Source organism: Oncorhynchus clarkii, chromosome 20 (assembly GCF_045791955.1).
Source record: "Oncorhynchus clarkii lewisi isolate Uvic-CL-2024 chromosome 20, UVic_Ocla_1.0, whole genome shotgun sequence".
NCBI classification, from domain to species: domain Eukaryota; kingdom Metazoa; phylum Chordata; class Actinopteri; order Salmoniformes; family Salmonidae; genus Oncorhynchus; species Oncorhynchus clarkii.
Genome location: NC_092166.1, coordinates 20,332,560 through 20,354,082, shown reverse-complemented (window position 1 = coordinate 20,354,082; position 21,523 = coordinate 20,332,560). Strand labels below are relative to the sequence as shown.

The following is a 21,523-nucleotide window of genomic DNA, read 5'->3' as shown; positions in this document are numbered from 1 at the left end:
GTTCCTTGTCTGTAATTTTTTATACGTGTGGATTTCAATAATCTTATAGAGAAAAAGAACATCTGAGGTGATTGACACTGCATTGATTTAGTAGCTAGGTGGTAAGCATTGTAAAAGGTGATCTGTAGATTGAAGGTTTAGCATATGTGAGCCTTAATGTACTAGAAGGTACTGTAGTACCCTTGAGAAATGTATTTAACCTTAATTGCTTCAGTTAATGTCATGCTGTCCTAGATAAGGGTGTCTGAGGAAGAAAAAAGTGAACAAGATCAAATGGAACAATGCTACCCCCTATTGGACATTTCTATATTTTCAGTCTGAATAACATTTGATAAAGCATGTATACAGGACTGTACTTTGTAGCATGAAAGAATATAAGAAAAACAGGAATTTGTCAAACCATGACAATTTATTGGTGACAGTGTCTCCTGTCTACATTGTACATATATTATGTCACTTTAAAGACAAAGTCTCACATCGATATTGACCATATTTTGGCTAGCAGAGGAGCTGCCTGTGAAGACAACTACAAGCTGGCAAAAAAGTGCAACTTGAGAAAAGGAGGCAACTGGAAAAGTCTTCAACCGATGCTAAGTGGAAACATCAATATGTGAGTCAGAGTTTGACCTTCAGGACAAAGGTGTAAACTGGGTTTAAGTTGCAGAGATGCGGGAACGACAGTCCCAACTCAAAAACTCCCCACTCGGCCGACAGAATTTATACTGATGCAATTAATGGTCATCAACAGTGAGAGTAAACCTAAAGTGGCAGCATGTCATTAAAAGAATCGCATTTAAGTCACGGTACTTAGTTGTCCTGCATCTCCCCAATGTAAATCCAGCTGTAATATGAGTCAGAGTCTCAGCTTCAGGACAAAGGTGTAGCAGCAGCCATGTCTATTTCTCCTGGTTCCCTTCGTCTCCTGCTGGCCAGTTGACAGCGATGTGGTAGGATTTAAGCTCGTCTTCAGAGATGAAGTCTGGAGCATGACTCATCAGGTCATGGCCCCTGAATGATTTGGGGAAGGCAATCACGTCCCTGATGCTGGGGGCTCCGACGATAATAGACAGAAATCGGTCCAAACCTAGAGGAAAATTGAACAAGGGATATTAGTCAGGGAAATAAAATATTACTCACAAATTAGGTATTGCATTTTAATGCAGGAGGACAAGGGGACTGGTCTACTTAGTTCTACTAAGTCTACTACTAAGCATATGTAGAACAAATGGTGAAATATCAAAGCATGAGAAACACAAATCTGAGTGTGTCTGGTGTCAAGTTAGGATGGTTATTATGGCTGACTTACCCAATGCAATCCCACCATGAGGGGGAGCCCCAGAGTCCAGTGCCTCTAACAGGTGAGAAAGGAGAGATGGATCCTCCTGAAAAAAAGAACAAAGTCAGGGAGTTTCCCAACTCTAGAGAGAGATTCACTAAGTCTGTCCTTTTCTATTCACCGCTAAGCTGGAAGGCTAATGACAGTAGTCTACATCTACAGTAGTAAATACTGTCTTATTACCAGTGATAATAAATATTACCGACTGAACTTGCAGCAAGCTAGGAGAACATGCAGCTCAGAAACTTGCAGCAAGCTAGGAGAACATGCAGCTCAGAAACTTGCAGCTAGAGGCAGCAACAAAATGAGCGCTGTGATTACCAATCCTAATCAGTTGTTTATTTCGGTACTAAATCTAATCAAATTTGAATGGTCACACGCGCTGAATACAACAGGTGTAGACTTTACCGCAAAAAACTTAATTACGAGCCCATTCCCAACAATGCAGAGTTAAAAAGTAAGAAAGATATTTGCAAAATAAAAAGGGAAACAGTAACAATAGAATAACGTGGCTTTATACAAGGAGTACGAGTACTGATCAAGGTGCAGTGGTACAAGGTAGTTGATAATTGAGACTATACAGTATGTACATGTAGGTACGGGTAAAAATTGACTAGACAATGAGGATATATAATAAACTGAGTAGCAGCTGTGTACGTGAAGTGTGAAAGTGTGTCTGTGTGAGTGTGTATGTCTGGCATCAATATGCATGTATGTGTTTGAGCATATGTAGTGTGTGTGTATATTGGAGTGTCAGTGTAGTATGTGTGAGTAGTCTAGTGAGTGTGCATAGAGCCAGTGCAAGAAAATCAGTACAAAAAAATTAAGATAACATTTGTATAATAAAGGGGTTGCCTTCAAAAAGTATTCACAACCCTCGACTTATTCCACATTTTGTTGTGTTACAAAGTCGTATTAAAATGGATTTAATTGTCATTTCTGGTCAACGATCTACACAAAATACTCTAATGTTGCACAATCCAGGTGTGGCAAGCTTTTAGAGACTTATCCAGAAAGACTCACAACTGTAATTGCTGCAAAAAGTGATTTTAACATTTTTTAAATAATGAAAAATAACACACATATCTTGATTAGATAAGTATTCAACCCCCTGAGTCAATACATGTTAGAATCACTTTTGGCAGCAATTACAGTTGAGAGTCTTTCTGGATAAGTATCTAAGAGCTTTCCACACCTGGATTGTGCAACATTTGCACATTATTCTTTTCAAAATTATTCAATCTCTGTCAAATTGGTCATTGCTAAACAGCCATTTTCAGGTCTTGCCATAGATTTTTAAGCAGATTTAAGTCAAAACTGTAACTCGGCCACTCAGGAACATTTACCATCTTCTTGGTAAGCAACTCCAGTGTAGATTTGGCCTTGTGTTTTAGGTTATTGTCCTGCTGAAAGGTGAATTCATATCCCTGTGTCAGGTGGAAAACAGACTGAACCAGGTTTTCCTTTAGGATTTTGCCTGTGCTTAGCTCCATTCCATTACTTTTTTATACAAAAAAAACCTCCCCAACCTCCCCAGAAGCATATCTACCACTATGCTTGACAATATGGAGAGTGGTACTCGGTAATGTGTTGTATGGGATTTGCCCCAAACATAACACTTTCTATTCAGGATAAAAAGTACATTGCTTTGCCACATTTTTTTGTAGTATTACTTTAGTGCCTAGTTGCAAACAGGATGCATGTTTTGGAATATTTTTATTCTATACAGGCTTCCTTATTTTCACTCTGTCAATTAGATTAGTAATGTTGAGTCATCCTCAGTTTTCTCCTATCACAGTCATTAAACTCTAACCATTTTAAAGTCACCATTGGCCTCATGGTGAAATCCTTGAGTGGTTTCCTTCCTATCAGGCAACTGAGTTAGAAAGGACGCCTGTATCTTTGTAGTGACTGGGTGAATTAATACACCATCAAAAGTGTAAATAATAACTTCACCATGCTCAATTTTCACCCATCTAGCAATAGGTGCCCTTCTTGCAAAGCATTGGAAAACCTCCCTGGTCTGTGTGGTTGAATCTGTGTTTGAAATTCACTGCTCGACTGAGGGACGTTACAGATAATTGTATGTGTGGGTTACAGAGATGAGGTAGTCATTCAAAAAATATGCTAAACACTATTATTGCACACAGAGTGAGTCCATGCAACTTATTATGTGACTTGTTAAGCACATCTTTAGTCCTGAACTTATTTAGGCTTGCCATAACAATGGGGTTGAATACTTTGACATTATGGAGTATTTTGTGTAGGCCAGTGACAACATCTCAATTGAATACATTTTAAATTCAGGCTGTATGTGGAAACAGTCCAGGGGTGTGAACACTTTCTGAAGGCACTAAATAGTCCAGGTAGCCATTTGATTAATTGTTCAGCAGTCTTACAGCTTGCGGTTAGAAGCTATTCAGGAGTTTTTTGGTCCCAGACTTGGCACTCCGGTGCTGCTTACCATGCGGTAGCAGAGAGAACAGTCTATGACTTTGGTGGCTAGAGTCTGACAATTTTAGGGCCTTTCTCTAACCGCCTGGTATAAAGGTCCTGGATGGCAGGGAGTTCAGCCCCAAGTGATGTACTGGGCCATATGCACTAGCCTCTGTAGCGCCTTGCAGTCAGATGCCGAGCAGTTGCCATACCAAGCGGTGATGCAGCCAGTCAAGATACTCTGCCTATGTCAAATCTTTTCAGCCTCCTGAGGGGGAAGAGGTGTTGTCGTGCCCTCTTCACGACTGTGTTGGTGTGTTCGGACCATGATAGGTCCTTAGTGATGTGGACACCAAGGAACTTAAAGCTCTCAACCCTCTCCACTACAGCTCTGTCGATATGAATGTGGGCGTGTTCGGCCCTCCGTCTCCTGTAGTCCATGATAAGCTCATTTGTCTTGCCCATGTTGAGGGAGAGGTTGTTGTCCTGGCACCACCTTGCAAGATCTCTGACCTCCTCCCTATAGGCTGTGTCCTTGTCATTGGTGATCGGGTCATGCGTGGCCACGCAGTCATGGATGAACAGGGAGTACAGGAGGCTATGTTGTTGCCTACCCTTACCACCTGGGGGCGGCCCGTCAGGATGTCCAAGATCCAGTTGCAGAGGGACGTGTTCAGGCTCAGGCTCCTTAGCTTAGTGATGAGCTTGGAGGGCACTATGGTGTTGAATGCTGAGCTGTAGTAAATGAGCTTTCTCACGTAGGTGTTCCATTTATCCAGGTGGGAAAGGGCAGTGTGGAGTGCAGTAGAGATTGTATCATCTCTGGCTCTGTTGGGGCGGTATGCGAAACTGTATACAGACTGGGTCAGGTTGAAAATGTCAGTGACATGATGGTAGAAATGAGGTAAAACAGATTTCAATTTTCCTACATTAAAATCACCGGCCACTAGGAGCACCGCCTCTGGATGAGCATTTTCTTGTTTGCTTATAGCCCTATACAGCTCGTTGAGTGAGGTCTTAGCGCCAGCACCGGTTTGGGATGCTAAATAGACAGCTACGAAAAATACAGATGAAAACTCTTGGTAAATAGTATGGTCTACAGCTTATCATGAGGTATTCTAACTCAGGCAAGTAGAACCTTGAGACTTTCTTAATATTAGAGATTGTGTACCAACTGTTCTTAACAAAGAGACACTCACCACCCCCTGTGATCTTACCGGACGTTCTGTCCTGCCGATGCAACTATATGTACACTATATATACAAAAGTATGTAAACACCCGTTAAAATTAGCGGATTCTGCTATTTTTAGCCACACCCATTCGCTGACAGGTGTATAAAATCGAGCACACAGCCATGCAATCTCCATAGACAAACATTGGCAGTAGAAAGGCCTTACTGAAGAGCTCAGTGACTTTCAACGTGGCACTGTCAGAGGATGCCATCTTTCCAACAAGTCAGTTTGTCAAATTTCAGCTTTGCTGAAGCTCACGCGGTCAACTGTAAGTGATGTTATTTTGAAGTGGAAACGTCTAGGAGCAACAACGGTTTAGCCGTGAAGTGGTAGGCCACATAAGTTCACAGAACGGGACAGAAGGTGCTGAAGTGCGTAAAAATCGTCTGTCCTCGGTTGCAACACTCACTACTGAATTCCAAATTGCCTCTGGAAGCAACGTCAGCACAAGAACTGTTCGTCAGGGGAGCTTCATGAAATGGGATTACATGGCTGAGCAGCCACACACAAGCCTAAGATCACCATGCGTAATGCCAAGCGTCAGCTGGAGTGGTGTGAAGCTCGCCGACCACTAGACTCTGGAGCAGTGGAAAGGCGTTCTCTGGAGTGATGACTCACGCTTTACCATCTGGCAGTCCGACGGACGGATCTGGGTTTGGCGGATGCCAGGAGAACGCTACCTGCCCGAATGCATAGCGCTAACTGTAAATTTTGGTGGAGGAGGAATAATGGTCTGGGACTGTTTTTCATGGTTTGGGCTAGGCCCTTTAGTTTCAATGAAGGATAATCTCAACACTACAGCATACAATGACATTCTAGATGATTCTCTACTTCCAACTTTGTGGAAACAGTTTGGGGAAAGTCCTTTCCTGTTTCAGCAGGACAATGCTCCCATGCACAAAGCGGGGTACATACAGGTTTGTCGAGATCGGTGTGGAATAACTTAACTGTCCTGCACAGAGCCCTGACCTCAACACCATCGAACACCTTTGGGATGAATTGGAACGACTGCGAACCAAGCCTAATCGTCCAACATCAGTGCCCGACCTCACGAATGCTTGTGGCTGAATGGAAGCAAGTCCCCGCAGCAATGTTCCAACATCTAGTGGAAAGCCATCCCAGAGGTGGCGGCCTCTATAGCGCCATCTCCTCCTCCTATGAGTGACGGGGATTTGGACCTGGTCCAGAAAAAACAATATGTCTTCGCCTCCGACTCATTGAAGTAGAAGTCCTCGTTATGTAACATTATGTACAAAAAAAGTTACGATCAGCTGCAAAATAAATTATGGTTGGCCAAGAGCCCGCAAAATGTCCGCTATCCAATGCAGCACCTTTCGACATACGGTATACTAATGGTAACTGTGCTTGCATATCCTCCTCAACCTGATATAAATGGGACATGGGAAATCAGCATTCTGGTATTCTTACTTATCCAGTCCAAGTTCATTACCTTGAGGATCGTCTCCAGCACATGCTGTTGATCAGAGGCCTTGTGAATACGAATGGATCCTCCTCCAATCTCACACCCATTCAGGACCAGGTCATAATGCTGGCCACGTACCTACCATATTGACACAGGAGACATAGATGAATGATATGGTCTCAGTGCATAGGAAGTGACAGTACAGGATACTCTGTCAAGTTTGTTTATATTGATAGACTGATTTATGGTGAGTAGTTTATACTAATAAATACATTTTTATTATTGGTTATACTTGAATACATAGTTTTGAATTTCCAAACTTCTTGTCTGGACCACATCCTGGTTGGAAATAGCACAGTGACAGCTGTCAGACAACACTTTCTTTAACAGTTTTCTATTTGTACCAAACAGCAAGGAAGGGCACAGAAACAAGTTGTTGAGAGGGTTCTTCTCTATAAATATGTGACCTAGGAGACAACCCTCCTCCTACTGTATATGACCCTAACCTTGTGAGGCAGTGAATACAGGAGATGAGCATCCTCAGGGAGAGGTGCAGTGAAAGGATGGTGGGCTGACTCAAGCTGATCAGGGTCCTCTTCTTTTGGCAGGAACAGTGGGAAGTCTACCACCCACAGAAAGTGAAACGCTGAGGGGTCTCGAACAGCCACACCGGAGCCCTCTAGGAGTTCAGCACATTGAAGCCTCAATTTGCCCAACAAAGGGCGCTGTGGGAGGAAATCATGGAAATCAGGAGAGTGAAAACTGCATTCACCGTGGAAAACAAAAGTAAAAGGTTGTTCTGTGTTATTGAATGTCAAAAACATTGTTCATTTTCAGAACGCACTGGCTTTCAACTGTTTGGTCACAAAAGCCTCTTCATTTTCTTCTATTCTGACATTTGATTGCAATTCCTTCCACATCCTTTCGACAAAAGTACACTATTGCTCCACAGCTACAGTGCCTTCAGAAAGTATTCTAGACTTTTTCCACATGTTGTTGTGACAGCCTGAATTCAAAATAGATTAAATATGTTTGTTTTTTCTCTACCATCTACACACAATATCCCATAAAATGTTGAAATATCTAATTTACATATGTATTCACATACAACTCAATACATGTTAACATTACCTTTAGCAGCGAATAAAGATGTGAGTCTTTCTGGGTAAATCTATAAGAGCTTTGCACACCTGGATTGCACAATATTTGCACTTTATTATTTTTAAAGTTCTTAATGCTCTGTCAAATTGGTTGTTGATCATTGCTAAACAGACATTTTCAAGGCTTGCCAAAGATTTTCAAGACGATTTTAGTCAAAACTGTAACTAGGCCACTCAGGAACATTCAATGTCGTCTTGGTAAGTAACTCCAGTGTATATTTGGCCTTGTGTTTTAGGTTATTGTCCTGCTGAAAGGTGAATTTGACTCCCAGTGTCTGATAGAAAGCAGACAGAACAAGGTTTTCCTCTAGGATTTTGACTGTGCTCTATTCCATTTTTTAATCCTAAAAAAAAAAGCATACCCATAACATGATGCAGCCAATACCATGCTTGAAAATATGAAGAGTGGGTTCTCAGTGATGTGTTGGATTCACCACAAACATAACACTTTCTATTCAGGACAAAGTTAATTTCTAAAAAAAATATTGAGGTTTCACTTTAGTGCCTTATTGCAAAACAGGATGCATGTTTTGGAATAGTTTTATTATTTAAAGGCTTCTTTCATTTATGTTAGTATTGTGGAGTAAATACAATGTGGTGATCCATCCTCAGTTTTCTCTTATCACAGCCATTTAACTCTGGAACTGTTTTAAAGTCACTATTGGCCTCATGGTGAAATCCCTGAGCGTTTTCCTTCCTCTCCTGCAATTGAGTTAGGAAGGACGCCTGTATCTTTCTAGCTACTGGGTGTATTGATACACCATTCAAAGTGTTATTAATAACTTCACCATGCTCAAAAGGATATTCAATGTCTGCTTTTTAACATTTTCACCCATCTACCAATAGGTGCCCTTCTTGCGTGGCATTGGAAAACACCCTTGATCTTTGTGGTTGAATCTGTGTTTGAAATGAATTGCTCGACTGAGGAACCTTGCAGATAACTGCATGTGTGGGTTACAGAGATGAGGTAGTCATTCAGAAATTATGTTAAACACTATTATTGCACACAGAGTGAGTCCATGCAACTTATTAAGCACATGTTTACTCATTAACTGTTTTAGGCTTGCCATAATAAAGGGGTACTTATTGACTCAAATTTCAGCTTTTCATTAACTAAGGAGTAAACATTCCTAAAAACATAATTCCACTGACATTATGGGGTATTGTGTGTAGGCCAGTGACACATTTCAATTGAATACATTTTAAATTCAGGCTGTAACACAACAAAATGTGAAGAAAGTCAACCGGTGTGAATACTTTCTGAAATACTTTTTCTTTTGGTGTATCATCTGTACCAGGCCCAACGACACATGAGAAAAATATGAGAAAAATATAAACATTTAGCTTTTAATTTAAAAAAGGAAACAAATCAAACGTTGCAGTGTGTTATGTGTATGAACTATACTGTGCTACTGGTTCATATCAAAGTGATCAACCTCAAAGCACTGACAACCATCACTTATATCGACCAACAGGGCTAACTTTGAAACTGTTCCATGATGGTTATCTTTAATGGAGGTGAGGCATGCAAAGGATCTTACATCCCAAATGGCACCCTATTCCCCACATAGTGCACTACTTTTCACCAGAGCCATATGGGCCCCGGTTAAAACTAGTCCACTATATAGGCAGGGTGCCGTTTGGGACCAAATCAGATTGTAACTCACCACACATTCCTGCGTCCCAGCAGAGATGAGCAGCAGGTCCCCAGGTCTGGCCTGGGCCATCTGGAGCAGCTGCTGTTTAGCTGAGGCAGGCATGAGTCTGTTGAGGGGAGACTTCAATGCACCATCTGCCTTCACCAAAACTACACTCACTTCCTTGGAAAAAAAATACAAAAATATCACAAAAAATACTAGGCTTAATTGGCATTCCTCTGATGCAGCTAGCCTCCGGGCATGGCCCCGACAGACTTGAATGCCTAGCAGTCATTGGGTTTTCATATCTCTTTAACTATGAATTGCTAAACCCAATAAATCATTAGCCGTAATGGAGTCTCAAATGAGTTGTGTTTACCAATCATGTCACGTCGTTATAAAAGGGGGTCCTACAAGATTTTCAGGATTGCACAACTCTAGGATTGGTGAGGTCTACCCTTGCCTCAGGGCAATTATGCCATGTGCTTCGTTCAACATTTTCTTCACAGTCATCTTGGCTTATTGATCATATTCCAGATTAATATTTCATGAAGACAGTTTGTTCTCTTTTACTGAATGTCCTGTAAAAGGGGGGGGGGGGGGGTTAAAGCGCGAGGTTACATACCTGGCCGAACTGGGTCCTGGCAGTTTGCTTCAGGGATTCGTGATCTTTGCCCTTCAAATGTTTCTGGAGTGAAATATTGAACACAGATGTCCTATAAAAAGTCGACACCTCCTTAAACTTGTTTCACATTTTGTTGAAATCCTTATTTAAATACAATTATCTACCACCATACACAAATTATATATATTAAAAATACTAAACTGAAATATCATAATTGGATATGTCTCCACCCCCTCTGAGTCAATACTTGGTGGAAGCACCTTAGGCAGCAATTACAGCTGTGATTAGGTCTCTACCAACTTCTGAATGTCCTGCAGGCTCTAGTTGTCTTATTGTCCAGTCATGTGGTCAAATGCTGCAAAGAAAGACCTAGTTAAGCTGCAGCTGGCCCAGAAGAGAGCAGCAGGTGCTGCTCTTCATTGTAATCAGAGGGCTAATATCAATACTATGCATGCCAGTCTTTCCTGGCTAAGAGTTGTTGAGAGCCTGACTGCATCACTTCTTTTCATAAGAAACAATGTGTTGAAAATTCCAAATAGTTTGCATAGTCAACTTACACACAGCTCTGACACACACCTCTGGTGGCATGTCTAATGGTGTATTAGACATGCCACCAGAGGTCTTTTCACAGTCCCAAATTCAGAACAAATTCAAGAAAGCATAGAGTATTACATAGAGCCAATATTGCATGGTCCATGCTAGGTAAAGCGCCGCCTTATCTCAGTTCACTGGTCACGATGGCAACACCCACCCGTAGCACGCGCTCCAGCAGGTGTATCTCACTGATCATCCCTAAAGCCAACACCTCATTTGGCCACATTTCCTTCCAGTTCTCTGCTGCCTGTGACTGGAACGAATTGCAAAAATCGCTGAAGTTGGAGACTTTTATCTCCCTCACCAACTTTAAACATCGGCTATCTGAGCAGCTAACTGATCGCTGCAGCTGTACATAGTCCATTGGTAAATAGCCCACCCAATTTACCTACCTCATCCCCATACGGTTTTTATTTATTTACTTTTCTGCTCTTTTGCACACCAGTATCTCTACCTGCACATGACCATCTGATCATTCATCACTCCAGTGTTAATCTGCAAAATTGTAATTATTCGCCTATCTCCTCATGCCTTTTGCACACAATGTATATAGACTATTTTTTTCTTTTTTTCTACTGTGTTATTGACTTGTTTATTGTTTACTCCATGTGTAACTCTGTGTTGTCTGTTCACACTGCTATGCTTTATATTGGCCAGGTCGCAGTTGTAAATGAGAACTTGTTCTCAACTAGCCTACCTGGTTAAATAAAGGTGAAATAAAAATAAATAAAATGGAACTTCCTTCCATCTCATATTGTTCAAATGAATAGCAAACCTGGTTTAAAAAAAACAGATAAAGCTACATCTCACACAACGCCTCTCCCCTATTTGACCTAGATATTTTGTGCATATGTATTCATATGTAGGCTATTTGTACCATTTTTAAACATATGTAGTTCTGTCCTTGAGCTGTTCTTGTCTATTAATGTTCTGTATTATGTCATGTTTCATGTTTTGTGTGGTCTCCAGGAAAAGTAGCTTCTGCTTCACAACAGCTAATGGGGATCCTAATAAAATACCTAAATATTTGACCATTATTTCCAAAACCGTTTAAGCGCTGTCAAGTTCCTTAAGAAGCATTGATGGACAGCAATCTTCAAGTCATGCCACAAATTTTGGAATGAATGTAGGCTTTGAAATGTTTCATACCCATCCCCTTATCAGTGCCGTTCCACAACTTTGTCCCAGAGTTCTTTTGAAAGCTCCTTGGTGCTCATTGTTGAGTGTTTGCTTAACTTGGTGTGTGATTTTGAAGGTGATTGGTTACACTTGAGCTAATTTAGGATTGCTATTACAAAGGGGTGGACACTTATCCAACCAAGTTATTTCAGTTTATTTATTTTTTACCCCCTTTTCGCCCCAATTTCGTGGTATCTTGTCTCACCGCTACAACACCCAGGCTCAGGAGAGATGAAGGTCGAAAGCCATGCGTCCTCTGAAACACAACCCAACCACTGCTTCTTAACACAGCGCGCATCCAACCCGGCCGCACCAATGTGTCGGAGGAAACACCGTGCACCTGGCGACCTGGTTAGCGTGCACTGCGCCCGGCCCGCCACAGGAGTCGCTAGTGCGCGATGAGACAAGGATATCCCTACCGGCCAAACCCTCCCTAACCCAGACGACGCTATGCCAATTGTGCGTCACCCCATGGACATCCCGGGCGCGGCCGGCTGCGACAGAGCCTGGGCTCGAACCCAGAGTCTCTGGTGGCACAGCTAGCACTGCGGTGCAGTGCCCTAGAACCCTGCGCCACCCGGGAGGCCCTACTATTTCAGTTTTTATAGATTTTCCCCATAAAATTGAATATTCTTTCACTTAGAAGTTGTGGGGTAGGATGTGTAGATCAATGGAAAAACAACTATTTAAATGTACTGTAATTTGAGGCGGTAAGACAATAAAAGGTGAACATTTTGAAAGGGAGTGTAGACTTTCTATATATCATCCAAACAAGCTTAAACAATCTTTATTTGATGCACAAATCTTTAAAAAAGTAATAGGCTAACAGAATCTACTAGAACAGTCTACCTAGGGTTGCACAATTTAGGGAATATTCAGAAGTGGAAACTTTCCGTGGGAATTAACGGGAATTAAAGGAAATATATGCAAATTAATATGATTAATACCATTTAAATGTAGATGTTTTTTGCATTGGATATATTTACCATATCATGCGAAGAGAGAAGCATAAACCTTTTACCTTATCATAAGCAGACAAATGATTAAATCCTTCCAATAGAAATAAAAAACAATTTAGTTACAGATTGAACTTTAATTAAATGAGTTGACTCTTCACATGGGATGATTTCACTGAACAACAAAAGATAGGGAATATTGAATGATCCCCAATGATCTGTAAAATTATAGTCTAGAAACTAAAGCTTTGCTTGTCTTCATCTCAGGCTTTCCACATCCTCCCTCGACCTCCTCAATGTACACCTCTTGAACATCAGACTGAGGCCTCATCTTCACTGTCACCTTGTTGATGGCTCGTGGTCAGGCTTAAAATCCTCAAATATGCCAGGATGGCCACCAATTTTCAACCCTTGTGTTGGTCAGCCTGTTGCGTTCTTTGGTGAGTATGTTCCCAAACTAGGACCAGTTGCGCTCTGAGGAGGCTGATGTTGGTGGGATTTGGAGGATGATGGAGACAACAGGGGAAAGAGCCTCAGATCCACAAAGTGCCTTCCACCCAGGTAGCTGATGAGATATGTTGGCACGACTGCCATATTGCATCTCCATCCCAAAGACCTTGCTTGAAAGTGTACTTTGCCAGACTGCCTTGCCCTCATCCAGGCCAAGGTGGCGAGACACGGTAGTGATGACACCATAGGCCTCGTTGATCTCTGCACCAGACAGGATGCTCTTTCCAGCGTACTTGGGGTCCAACATGTACGCTTTACGTATTTCAGAACTGCAGTTTCCTCTTCTTGGAGCAACAGTGAAGTGGGCAGGGCAGTATGGATTTATTCTCTTATATCTGCAAGCAAAGTCTGAACATCAGACAGGATGGTATTGTCTCACTCAATCCGTGCAATGGTTACTGCTATAGGTTTCAGGAGTTTCCGGCTGCTTACCACTCTCTCCCAAAATATATCATCCAGGAGGATCCTCTTGACGGGGCTGTCCATATCAGCAGACTGTTATATGGCCATTTCTTGGAGAGACTCCTTCCTCTCCAGGAGACTGTCAAACATGACAACACCACCCCAACGGGTGTTGCTGGGCAGCTTCAATGTGGTGCTCTTATTCTTCTCACTGCTTGGTGAGGTAGATTGCTGCTATAACTTGATGACCCTTCACATACCACATACCTAAACATTTCAGGGTAGGGTCCTACCCTAACCAGGGTAGGACTCCTCCACTTTAGACCAAGCAGCCTTCATGTTCGCAGCATTGTCTGTCACCAGTGCAAATACCTTCTGTGGTCCAAGGTCATTGATGACAGCCTTCAGCTCATCTGCAATGTAGAGACCGGTGTGTCTGTTGTCCTTTGTGTCTGTGATCTTGTAGAATATTGGTTGAGGGGTGGAGATGTAGTTAATTATTCTTTGCCCACAAACATTTGACCACCCATCAGAGATGATTGCAATACAGTCTGCTTTCTCTATGATTTGCTTGATCTTCACTTGAACTCTGTTGAACTCTGCATCCAGCAAATGAGTAGATAAAGCATGTCTGGTTGGAGGGGTGTATGCTGGGTGAAGAACAATCAAAACTCTCTTCCAATATACATTGCCTGTGAGCATCAGAGGTGAACCAGTTGCATACACAGCTCGAGCAAGACATTCATCAGCATTTCTCTGACTACGTTCCTCCATTGAGAAAAAAAAACGTCTGAGTCCAGGAGGACCATGAATTGTTGCTATTGATAAGGCGTCTGATTCATAATTTTCACCTCGAATAGAAGTACAGGGACTTTTGTCAGAGGTTACTTGTGAGCGCTGAGGGAACTTTATGCACTTGGCCAGATGATTCTGCATATTTGTTGCATTAAATACACTTTGATGTAGGCTACTATTTACTAGTTAACAAAAAATAATGTATGTCATATAAAATATATTCACCCCACCAAGTATTATAATCAAAACTTACCAGAAAGCATGTAGTCCTTGGCTCAGATAGTGTAGTAGTGTGGGCTCAATAGCATCTCATTAGTGTGCAAGATCTTGAGAATCAGCTGTACATGTGATGGAAGAATGCACTGTGCATGCAGAGGGTTGCAATTCCATTGAATTGGGGATAGTTTAACCAAAATATGCCACAAGACCTAGAATTGCCTTATGTGTATCCCACAAAAAAAGGTTCACTGTTATAAGAAAACTCTTTTCATGAATTTAAGCAAAATTCTCCAAATTCCAGGGCTTAACTTCCGATAGAAAATTTCCAGGGAAAAAAATGAAAATTCCCGGAAAGTTTCCGACCCTTTGCAACCCTAAGTCTACCAGAATCCTTTATTATTATTTTAAACTGTACTTACTGCTCCATCCGGGATACAGATTGCCTGGATACATCCTCCTGGTTGGTTGAGGGCGTCTTTAAGGAACTCTATTTCTGTGTTGTGGAATGTTTTACTGATGTCCATGAGCTATACAAGTAGAAAAGACATTTCAACCTAAAACACTGGAGCAGGATATTCGTACTTCACTATCAGATTGTAGCATTTAAAAATACCTCCCAAAATGTAAAATCATATCTGAGTATTTTGAGCAAACCTTCATGGCGAATCGTGTGTCTGGCTTGTCCACTCCATAGTCCTTCATTGCTTTTTCATACGTTATGCAGGGGAATGGTGTGGAGACAGGATCTTTCTCCACAGGCCAGGAGTACTGGACCAAGCCCTCAATCAGACCTCGGATTCCAGCTTGATCCACAAAGGACATCTCAATGTCCACCTATGGAGGATAGATAAGAGGCAATGTAGAGGAATGGGGGCAGAATTAGACTTAGATTATCTGTGTGTTTGTGTCTGTATCAAACTAGGAACCACATTAAAGCTGTTTGACACTCATCTGCCAAAGTTATTCTGTCTGCCCTAAGAAATAGTTGATCATGTCTCTTCTCAGAGCTAATCATAACATTACCTGAGTAAATTCTGGTTGTCTGTCTGGTTTGGAACCCTCATCTCTGTAGCACCGGGCAAGTTGAAAGTACCTGCAAGATAAATTGACATCAGAGAGCTACAATTAGATGCTCAAAACCAAAGTTGTTGATCTATGAAACAATGGACACAGGGCATCAAGTGTAACAATGTAATTGGTGATTCGGTACAACGGATGCATTTTGTTTACCTGTCAATGCCAGCCACCATGAGAAGCTGTTTAAACTGCTGAGGACTCTGAGGCAGGGAGTAAAATCGACCAGGTTCTCTTGAGGGCACCACAAACTCCTTTGCACCCTGGAAAATACAAAAACATGAAGGGAGGACTGACTCCTTTGTAAATAATTTTATAGAAGAGCTCCTACTCTATAACACACATAATTGATCCAAAATAGTGTTTGGAGAAAGTAAAATGTGTTGAGTACAATGGAGAGAACCTACCCCTGGAGTCCTCTTAAATAAGGTGGGAGTTTCAACATCCACAAACCCTGGAATCAGGGAAACAAAAAATATTTTGAAAACAAATACACTACAGTGCAGTAGGATAGGAACTGGAGAGGCAATTCAAGGACTCGTACCATGCACATTGCACAGGTACTCTCTCATCTTCATCACTAGCTGGGACCTCAGCCTCAGGTTATACTGCATTTGTGACGAACGAAGGTCCAGATAGCGATACTGCATCCGAAGGGATTCAGATTTCTGTAAACAAAGAGTAAGGCTCATCAATACTGAAATAATAATGCTAACAATAAATGTGTTTGTTTTTTGTGTGTGATGATATTGTGTTTAATCATGTACTCACTTTCACAAAATCTTTGATTTCAAAGGGAAGCTTACGGCAGACATTTAGAATCTCCACACTCTCTGCAAGAACCTCGATCTCTCCGGTGGGCATCTCCTACAATTTACAAAATGGCGACACAATCAGGATGGAGTCATTCACAATAACACTGATGGTAAATGTTACTGCCACTTGTCTTGTCATCACAGTCTCACCTTGTTCTCTTGTCCATCTGGTCGAAGCCTGACCGTGCCTTTCACCCTGATCACTGATTCAGGTGGTAAGTCACACAAGGCTGTTTTCAGATTCATTTTGTCCTAGACCAAGACACAAATTACAAATAAATATATAGTCAATATATAGTAATGTTAAAATATATGACATATACATCGGAATTTGATTACCATAAATATAAACTGCAGGAGTGTTTTTGGAATAATTCATAAAACTGTTAAACAGTCTTACCTCGTCTTGAGGGATAAGAATTTGTGCCAAGCCACTGAAATCTCTCATGATAACAAATAAATCCTGTCTGATTGGAGCAAAACAATGTGTACACTGTTAGAGCCAGCTAAATGCAATTATTTCCATGTGATGATATAGGCCACTTTAAATATGAATAGAGGCAGTATGTGAGAAGAATAAAGTGTTTGAAACAGTGAAACATGTCAAACCTCAGGTATTGAACCCAGCCACACAGAGTGACTTCCTCTCCTACATCAGCAGGCCGTAGCTCCCCACAAGTGTGACTCCGAAAGGACAAGCTGCTAGGACCTGGAGAGACATACAGTTAAGTGTTATGCTTGCTCTATATTAAGCATAGACATAATTATTTGTTGAGTAGTGTTCTTCCATCCTGGTCCTGGAAACCCACGTTGTACTCTTTTGTTCCAGCCCACGAGTAACAAACCCAACTCCGCTAGTCATGAGCTTCATGAGTTATTGACCGCATGACATTAATGCTGGGCTGGGGGGAAACGCTGCACACCTCTGTGGGTGTCCCTGATCTGGATTCCAGAACATCAGTGGTCACCAACCCCAGTCCGGGACAATGATGTTAGATAGTTATTGAGATTTTGAGTCAGGAGTTAGTGTCAGACTAAAACAAACCCTGCACACACCCTGAGTCTCCAAGATCAGAATTGATGGACCGACATGAAGTAAATAATATAGGCTACCTGTTGTGCACGTTGAGTGTTTGTTGACATTGAGAGAAAACTTCAAATGCATAATGCTGGGTTTGATCAGATGTGCAATCGGAATTGTTGTCCTTCGCCATAGTGAATATGCCCTGGTCTCCTGTCTACAGATGAGAAGCATCCTCTGCGCCAATGCCCTGCTTTTATTGGCCATTTCAGATAACTTGCTAGCTAACAGTACTGTAGCTAACTAAACAGCTATTATCTAATATTGTAAAGATATGTATTGTACGCTGGCTGCTTGTTGCATATGGCTGCTAGCTAGATAGCTACATAAAACGCATACGATTTACGCCCGATCAAAGCGACTGGCAAACTTGATGTAAAAAATGTAGCTGCATCATGTCGATTTTGTCCAAACAACGGCGCTAGGTAGCTAAAACTCCCTGGTTCCTTCAATGTGATTGTGGTACAAGCGTCCTCTAATTCCTTCCTTGTCTCGTCCACGTTCAGGCGGAAGTAGAAAGCACAAGTCTGAATAAATATGGATGTGCTTGGTATCGACAGTTAGTTGTTTATAGTGTGTCCATCCGTTGTTTTTACAGATTAGTGATTTCGTGCTCAATTTGTATAACACATGATGGGGAAGGAGCGATCTATTTCTGACCAAAGTAGTCAAACTACGATAAGGATCTATTACAATATTTGTAGATAGATACGAGACATTGGACAGCATTTGAAGCTTCAACCGTATGAAATGATTCGACGCATATATTTAACGTCAATGTTGAATGATGCTGTAATCGATTACTGTTCCTTATCAAGATTCCAGTTGCATCACGGGAAAGCGCGATGTTCAAAATCCACTTCCGTTTTTTTTTCAGTCATGGAGGAACGGAGCAGGTACACAACTAGTGAGATCGCTTATATATTGTAATTCATATCGTTAGACAATTTTTATCGACGTTAGCGTTATAAAAAAAGATTGCTAACCGAGCTGTTGGTCAGCGACCGAGGAAATCAGACCGTATCAAAACAGCAGCTGCTTAGCCAAAACTAGCTCTCGAAAACTCTTAAATTAGTCGGTATTCTGCCTTCTGTACACTACAGTTTTCAGCGATTAGCTTCGCCGAAGACTAGCCCATGTGAACTACAATCCCAATGCTGTGTTTTAATGTCAGTCATCACTTGCAATACGGTTTTCGAAACAAATGGTCCTTATCTTTCATCAGCGAGAAAGGCTCAAAATAAAAAATATACTGTAACTTGCACAGAAAAGTTACTGTATACTTTTGCACAGATCCATACGGCTATGGGTGCCTCTAGACCAATATTGGACAAAATGAGTTTATTCCTTAGTCAAATGACCTTACATGTTCTGTTTAAAGGGCGAATTGGCTCTGGAAGCCAAAACAGACAAATATTCAATCTAAATGTGAATTGATTCTCAATTGCGGTACTGTTTTAGAAACATAAATTCCTCTACTTTCATCACAATTTCACAAATGTAAAATAAACACTTACTGCACACTGTTTTTAACGCCAGTTGCAGTAAAGTATATTTCAGTGACTACACCTGGCGTCCTTCATCTGTTTACACAGGTGTTTGGAGATGCAGATTGCAAGAGCGCAAGTAGTCCACTCTTGTCTGTTTTCTTTGAACACGCGCTGTGACATGGAACAATGGCAGTGTGGGAACACTAACCTTATTAATAAGGTGTGTAGTAATTGAACCCGTTTTTTAAAAATTTTTATTACTCGCTGATATGAAAGATGCCTTCCTGTTTCCAAAACCATACCACAAGCGATGTTTAGAGCAAGCGATGGGGCTCTTAACAAAACACCCCTGGTCAGAAGAGACTATCGTCAAAAGGCGATTTTTGGCCTCTGAATGGAGTAAGCCAAAGCTTGCTAGCGTTAGCAGTATCAACCCTTTCGTATACTGTCAGAGAACAAGGCCATGCTAGCTAGCTTGTGACAATGTTTTTCTACTTTTTATCACTTCAGCTTTCCTTTTTTAATTTTTTAATTTTACACTGCTTGGTGTAAAATAAATGTTACACTACCTATCATAACATAATGTTCTTTACAGCATTGTAAAGACCCCACTCAACAATGTCTTGGCACAACGAAGGAGCAAGAGTTACAGGCGATCCATGCGAAGCTGCGTTGAAGCAACTAATCTGGGATACACATCAGGCCATCTGACAGTTCTAAGAATACCAAGAAGTAGAAGAACTCCAAAATCACGTGATATCACAGTAAGTAGCTAAAACCAATTGTGGTTGTATTCACAACTATTCAATATCATTGTGTAGACTCAACTAATGTGTAGGCTTGATCCTGTAGCCCTGTTTGATATTTTTAGACATTATCCTTTGAGTGTTGTATTTGCAGCCATCTGACTTCTCTCTTTGCTCTCTAGAAACAGGTTGACCCAGACCAAGTGGCACTCCTGGTGAGGAAAGAATGGGAGCTGTCGTACGTCACACCTTTGTACCAGTTCAGACACACTCAGTTAAAATCCTATTCAAAGCATCTATCAGCTTTCATTGTATCAGAGAAGCAACAGGGCCTGGCGATTGAAGTTGGCCAGGAATTGGGCTTCAAGGTAAATTTCTCGGTGGTCCTTGGGTTGGCAGAGACGGATGAAGATGCTGAGACGGTTTTCATACAGGTAAGGTTTTTTTTCTCTAAATGTAGTTTACAGTACATGCTATATTCTTCTGTGAAATCCGATTGTGGTGTTCAACGTCATCTGTTGTTCTCATCCTCAGATTCTCTCCAGACAAGCGTTTGCTGCAAAAGATGATGCTCAGAAGGTTGTGTGGAGTGGCTGGCTGACCTGCGTCAACGGTGACTTAGAGTATCTCCGATCACTACCATCAGAATTTGTCAGTTTGCCTTTGCTCTGTACCAGGGGACCAGAGTCTCTCACAGTTTTGGTCAAATCCTGGTTTGAAAAGACATTTGACTGTTGCTTTGGCCCTCTTGGTATCAACTCTGCCAACCTCCAGTGGCTCGCAGCCCTGTGGATTGGGTGCCACCCCACCATCAACATCCAATACCTGAAACTGGTTTGGAGCCTTCCAACACTACCCCCTATGGATGTTAAGTACACCATCCACCCACAAGATGCCTGGGAGCTTTGGGACAGTGTGCGGCAGGATGACACAACAGATGTCAGCATCGAGGAGGTCACCAGGTTCATCAAAGGGCTGCAGTCACACTTCTTCAGGCACTTCAGGATAGAATTGTCCGCTGGGTCACTGATGCAGGTCTCCACGGCTTTGGGTTCTTCTCACCATAGTGGAAAAATCAAGGTAGATATCATGCACACATCTGGAGAAGTATCTAGAATTTTAGATCCTAATGAAATGCTATGAGTGAAACAGATCCGCTATCTCTTTTCCTTCACAGATTGCAAGCCCTACCTACATCACCACCATCCTGCAGCTGCTGACAGAATGTGCCCTCCTGAAGATGCCCATCTAATCAACATTTGCATGTAAACCTCACAATTACTGTCCATATGAAATGAAACTGTTTGACACTTATATTCCTGTAAATAGCATAAGTACCTGTATTGTATGAAAAGGCAAGTGCATACATTACAAAATAACAATTCCTGCTGCATTTGTTCTCTATAGATATTATTCATTACAAGCTAAAAGTGTAGACATAATTGTGCTACCGGGGGAGATTTGTGGCCAATATACCATGGCTAAGGGCTGTTCTTAGGCGCAATGCGGAGTGCCTGGATACAGCCCGTAGCTGTGGTATATTGCCAATATACCACATACACCTGAGGTACCTTATTGCTATTATAAACTGAGTACCAATGTAATTAGACCAGTAAAAATAAATGTTTTGTCATACCTGTGGTATACAGTCTGATATACCATGGCTTTCAGCATTCATGGCACAAACCACCCAGTTTATAATGTATTATATAATCAGGTTTGAGACATGGTAAATCCATTGCCATCAAGTAACTTGGGCAGAAGTTCTCATATATATATATGTGTATGTGTATATATATATGTGTGTATATA

At 41.6% G+C, this 21,523-nt stretch overlaps 2 protein-coding genes across 4 annotated transcripts; one reads left to right on the top strand and one right to left on the bottom strand.

The window, feature by feature from the left end:
- Positions 1 to 390: 390 nt before the first annotated feature.
- LOC139376069 (aspartyl-tRNA synthetase 2, mitochondrial) lies at positions 391 to 17,989 on the bottom strand. Of its 3 annotated transcripts, XM_071118223.1 has the most exons (18): positions 17,508 to 17,989; positions 17,004 to 17,103; positions 16,795 to 16,861; positions 16,545 to 16,646; positions 16,351 to 16,446; positions 16,124 to 16,247; positions 15,987 to 16,033; positions 15,736 to 15,842; positions 15,529 to 15,598; positions 15,160 to 15,339; positions 14,925 to 15,032; positions 13,864 to 13,950; positions 9,851 to 9,913; positions 9,256 to 9,408; positions 6,935 to 7,153; positions 6,456 to 6,566; positions 1,307 to 1,382; positions 391 to 1,084 (listed from the first exon to the last, which is right to left on the bottom strand). In XM_071118223.1, the coding sequence occupies exons 1-18, from the start codon at positions 17,680 to 17,682 to the stop codon at positions 897 to 899; spliced, it is 2,073 nt and encodes a 690-aa protein (XP_070974324.1). In that variant the 5' UTR covers positions 17,683 to 17,989; the 3' UTR covers positions 391 to 896. The 3 variants fall into 3 exon arrangements, with proteins under 3 accessions (XP_070974324.1, XP_070974325.1, XP_070974326.1); XM_071118224.1 differs by lacking the exon at positions 13,864 to 13,950; XM_071118225.1 differs by lacking the exons at positions 9,851 to 9,913; positions 13,864 to 13,950.
- Positions 17,990 to 19,563: 1,574 nt separating this feature from the next.
- On the top strand, positions 19,564 to 21,464 carry LOC139377317 (centromere protein L). The gene is made up of 4 exons (XM_071120335.1): positions 19,564 to 19,729; positions 19,894 to 20,145; positions 20,246 to 20,791; positions 20,889 to 21,464. The coding sequence occupies exons 1-4, from the start codon at positions 19,625 to 19,627 to the stop codon at positions 20,961 to 20,963; spliced, it is 978 nt and encodes a 325-aa protein (XP_070976436.1). The 5' UTR covers positions 19,564 to 19,624; the 3' UTR covers positions 20,964 to 21,464.
- Positions 21,465 to 21,523: the final 59 nt, after the last annotated feature.

What these genes read in the sequence shown, in the direction of transcription:
- LOC139377317 (XM_071120335.1), top strand. Translation starts at nt 19,625, where the DNA reads ATGCGAAGCTGCGTTGAAGCAACTAATCTGGGATACACATCAGGCCAT. An exon ending in CAAAATCACGTGATATCACA is followed by an intron (nt 19,730 to 19,893) that starts GTAAGTAGCTAA and finishes TTTGCTCTCTAG; the next exon opens with AAACAGGTTGACCCAGACCA. An exon ending in ACCATAGTGGAAAAATCAAG is followed by an intron (nt 20,792 to 20,888) that starts GTAGATATCATG and finishes TTTCCTTCACAG; the next exon opens with ATTGCAAGCCCTACCTACAT.
- LOC139376069 (XM_071118223.1), bottom strand. Translation starts at nt 17,682, where the DNA reads ATGGCCAATAAAAGCAGGGCATTGGCGCAGAGGATGCTTCTCATCTGT. An exon ending in AAATCAAAGATTTTGTGAAA is followed by an intron (nt 16,248 to 16,350) that starts GTGAGTACATGA and finishes CTTTGTTTACAG; the next exon opens with AAATCTGAATCCCTTCGGAT. An exon ending in ACACACGATTCGCCATGAAG is followed by an intron (nt 15,033 to 15,159) that starts GTTTGCTCAAAA and finishes CTACTTGTATAG; the next exon opens with CTCATGGACATCAGTAAAAC.